The sequence below is a fragment of the Arachis ipaensis genome, chromosome B10 (genome assembly GCF_000816755.2).
Source record: "Arachis ipaensis cultivar K30076 chromosome B10, Araip1.1, whole genome shotgun sequence".
Lineage (NCBI taxonomy): Eukaryota > Viridiplantae > Streptophyta > Magnoliopsida > Fabales > Fabaceae > Arachis > Arachis ipaensis.
In genome coordinates, this window is record NC_029794.2 from 135,698,375 (window position 1) to 135,703,004 (window position 4,630).

The 4,630-nt window shown below is 33.4% G+C and overlaps 1 protein-coding gene across 1 annotated transcript in view; it reads left to right on the forward strand.

Annotated features, from left to right (window-relative positions):
• Positions 1-4,630, forward strand: part of LOC107622603 (pyridine nucleotide-disulfide oxidoreductase domain-containing protein 2-like) — a 7,481-nt gene that overhangs the window by 1,391 nt on the left and 1,460 nt on the right. The window contains 11 exon segments of the mRNA XM_016324565.2: positions 465-644; positions 769-826; positions 1,258-1,308; positions 1,751-1,775; positions 1,957-2,114; positions 2,321-2,362; positions 2,456-2,530; positions 2,641-2,709; positions 3,428-3,543; positions 3,910-4,022; positions 4,476-4,555. Coding sequence (XP_016180051.1) covers positions 465-644; positions 769-826; positions 1,258-1,308; positions 1,751-1,775; positions 1,957-2,114; positions 2,321-2,362; positions 2,456-2,530; positions 2,641-2,709; positions 3,428-3,543; positions 3,910-4,022; positions 4,476-4,555 — 967 coding nt within the window.

Here is a 4,630-nt window from a genome sequence, read left to right on the forward strand (position 1 = left end):
CTACAAAAAGGGAAAAAGAAAAGTAATGTAGATGCTGAGAGAGCTAATGATTTGGAAGTTGATGACTTGATTCATACTCATGTCTATAAAGTATACATGAGTTCAGAAATGCTGTGTTTATTACTTTTCCAATATTTTTGCTGCTAATTGTTCTGGATGTGAAGAGAGGAAATAATAGAACAAGTGAAGTTGAAATTTAGAAATTTGAAGAGAAGTGAACCAAATCGATGCTTCTCAATTTCTTATCCGTGACCAACTAAGGTCTGCAATTGGAGTGGATGCTCCTTTTAGTGGTTATGCCTTTCTAAGATACCAAAATGCATTTGTTGCTTTAGGCATTTGATTCTTCATTTTAAACTCTTGAAATCTATTATTGGAACCAAATAATCCTGGTGATCTTTGAATGTAAAGATGTTGTCATGTTCTAATTTATGCGGAAAAGTTTGTTCTTATCATGTTTCTAGATATGAAGCTCAACTCCAAAAGTTTTGTAACTTCATGGATTTTGTTTTGGATTCGCCTACACCTGAAGCTCTGCATGGGAGTGCTTCTACAATTGATCGGCTGAAGTATAAATTGGAGAATTCTAAGTTTTGGGCTCAGCTCCTGCGGCGTACACTCTCCTTGGGACAAAAAGGCATAGTGTAAGATTTACTTTCTCCAGATCAGTTTTAATTTCATTGGAACCGGGACTTCATCTTCTCAAATAGATGTCTTATCTGTTGACGTATACTCTGATTTTGACTATAATACATCATTACTCGTCAGGGATTTGATGGAGTTGTTACTGTCTCCAACCTCAAAAGTCCTGGACAAATGGTTTGAGGTTGTCATCTGCTTAATTACTATTTATATAAATTTTTAACTTTCAGTTAAATCTGTTCCCCAGATTGATGATGTTGAACATTTTAGTGCACTTAATTGATTATTCTTATCTGAGTGAGATAAGATCCAGGAGGATATTTCTTCTGCATTATTTATATTCATAATGTGTGGCTTTGAAGTATTGACAACGTGACAGAGTTAATGAATGTGGTTATCGTACATGTATCATGTCTATGCTCAAATATTTAACAGTGTTTATGGTATCTCAACTTTTTAGCTTAGAGACCAAAGTGCATATGATTCATAGTTAAGGATGGTGAAATGGAGGTTTCCTAATGTTATTTCACTTGACCCAAATGTTTGACCTTCGATATTTCTAACTTACTCCCCTTTTTTCTCTCTTTCTTTTTTTGGGTGGGGGAGGGGCTGCAGTCAAATTTATTGAAGGCTACACTTGCGGGAGATGCGATTATTGGGAGTATGGTAAGAGTTTTCTTATTTTATTTTATATTATGAAATTTTATTTTAGTATAGCATACTTTACTGAGCGTCTTTGTTAATTTGACCTACAAAACACACACACACACACACACTTTGTTCCTCTTATAAATTAAACAGTCCTTGCCATATATAATTAGGAAGGATATCTTTCCCTCCCGTGATTCACTGTGTATATTCTCTGTTAAACTAGTTCCAAGAAAGTTATGCTCACATATAATATGGTAACAAGACGTCACTTTAGGTCCTCTTGCAATAATATTTTCTTTGGTGAAGGATTCCTGTTAGACTTGATTTGAAATAAGCTACACATGCATATAACATAAACAACCTTGTTTCTCTACTCTTCTGTACTTGTACTCATGAGTTTGTGCTTCTAAAACTAACATATTTTTCCTTTCTTAATTCTTTAATTTCTTTTTAGTAGATGAACATTAACACTCCTGGAAGTTGTTTCAATGACTAGTATTGAAGAAAAGATTATCCAGTTGTATCATTAATCTAAATGGACTGGAAAGAATAAATAATGCAGGTCAAAATGAGAATGGATTTTTTTTATATTTCAGCAAGTTTCCACTGTTATAGTCTTCAGAAGGTGTAGTCTTGCACATGAAGACCAACATCCTTTCTAAGTCTGGAGCCTAGTGTGCATTAACTCAATCATTTATTGAGTAAGCAATTAATATAATACATTCATGTGTAGGCATGTTGAAGGTGGGATGGGTGCTGTATCCTTAGCTATAAGTAAAGCCGCTAAGGAAGCTGGAGTTCTTATTGAAACAAATACAGAGGTGTGTTTCCCACTAATGCTTCGCTGTCTCATATGAAGTTACTGGATTTATCGCCATTGAGTTTGTACATGAGTATTTTGTTATGTTTTCATATATTTGATTTGTTAATATTTCATTCTAAAGTGTTTTTTCATAAAGAGAAAGCACTAAGTTTTTCTCCATGGCGATTATTTGTTCCTTCCTCTCATTGCTGACAACTGAAACAGGTTTTAAAGGTGATGGTGGAAGACTCTGGAAGGGCAAATGGAGTGGGTTGGCTTGTTTTACTTAGTCTCCAAAAAAAACAAAAACAGCATTTGTTATGAGATTGTGATTGTTGATTATTATTGCTGAAAATCTAGGTATTATTGGCTGATGGGACTAAAGTGCACTCTTCAATTGTTTTATCAAATGCTACTCCTTATAAGACCTTTATGGTAAGCAGTTTGAAATATTTTCATTTTATATGAGGCTAGACCGGAAAAATCATACTAGTATAAAGTAATTGCATTTCTCAGCTCTTAGTTATGTTTGGATTGTGTGGCAGGAATTGGTACCTCATGATTTTCTTCCTGTTGAATTTCTTCGTGCAATTAAGTATTCTGACTACAGCTCTGTAAGAAACTTTCTCTTAAACATCAAATCTTCTTTGAGAATTGTGATAGAGTAAACATTTGAAGAACATATTAACCTTGAGTTGGTTATTTCAGCATTTTCCTATGCTCTGCAACCTGTCATTTTAGATGCGTATATCTCTTTTGCTCATTGTTCAAATTGTCTTGGTTGAAATCAGAAAATCAAGTAATTAGGTATTTAGACCACAGTTTTCTAAGATTCACTGTTAACTGCATGAAATCTTTTGTTCGAGATAGGGTTAATATTTGAAGAAAGTTAACATCGTGGTTTTTTTTCAACATTTTATTTTGCCCTGAAACTTGTATTTTTTACATGTAAATTTCTCTATTTTGGATTTTTTCCAACTTCAAAGTCTCTCCCAATTGAAGGTAAAAAAGGGATTAATGCATGTATTCTTTTATTTCTTGGGATTACTTTTTCATACACCATACAGACAATTTTTGTACATAAATAATGTGTATTGAATTTGAATGAATAAAAAGAAAAAGAAAAAAATATTTGAAGAAGTTCTTGGAATTTCTGCTGACTGTTTTGATACCACTTTGAATGTGATATTTTTATTTGCTTTGCTTTATTAGAAATTTGCAAGTCAAAAGATAACATCAAATATTGCAAGGAACAACATTAATAGGCTTGCACTACCCTCATATTATATCTTCTTCTCTATCCCTTTTTTTTTTCTAAATCATTTGGAATAGGGAACAACAAAGATCAACATAGCTGTCGATAAACTGCCCCAATTCCACTGTTGCAAGCTAAATAATAAAGAAGTGGGTCCTCAGCACACAGCTACCATCCATATTGGTTGTGAAAGGTATGCTATAGTATGGAGAAGTTGAAGACTTACTTTTACTCTCTTTTGGCCAATCGTCTGAGCACCAGAAAGATGAATACCATTATCTATGTTGAGAATAGAGGCATAGAGCCATATGTTGTGATTTGAGAATTAATATTAAGTTCGGCAAGAGGTTGTGAGTAGAGATAGTTAAGACATATCGAACAAATAAACACCTGATATTATTAGTTGTGCTGAATGTCTTGTGTTTATTTATGCCAATTAATGGAAATTAAAAGTTTACAAGTTGATGACAAGTCATGGCGTTGTATTTCTGTGAAATTTGCAAATAGAATGTTGACAATTGGCTGTTGTATTTCCTGTTGTATATGATTGCTATGCCAGTATGGAGGAGATCAGATCAGCTTGTCAAGATGCTTGTAATGGCTTACCATCACGAAGGCCTGTGATGGAGATGACAATTCCTTCTTCATTGGATACTACAATATCACCACCTGGTATGACTTCACTTCAGCTATGTATTTTTATCTATTTGGATGTAGTAATTAGAATCCTTTAACCTTTTGTTATAAAATTGAAATAGTAAATAGCAGAGCATGGTTTATAGGTTATTCATATACACCTCCTCAGTTCTCATGTATTATAAATTTATTTATGTAATCTCATGGAACTGAACTAGAGAAACACAAGACGTGCATTATGATTCTACTACTTAAAAACTTGTTTTAACTGGGAATTTTAATGCACGTGCATATATCCATCTTCGTAGAGACATACTCTTAAGTTGCAAGGTTTGGAGGTGCCCACCAAAAGAAACAACAGTTATTCTATTAACAAATAACCATTTTTTTTTCTTATTTTCATGAGACCTGATTATTTCATAATTTTAGTTTTCCTGTTTTGCATGTTATAAAAATAGCACAATTGTTAAGTAATGTCCTGTCTTATAGGTAAGCATGTCATCAGCTTATTTACCCAATATACTCCTTATAAACCCTCAAATGGTAGCTGGGACAATGCTGAATATAGAGTAAGTTATGCTTGCCTAAACTGCTAAGATTCACTATGTTGAAGAACTGTTGATTTGTTAAGCAACCATGTAGTT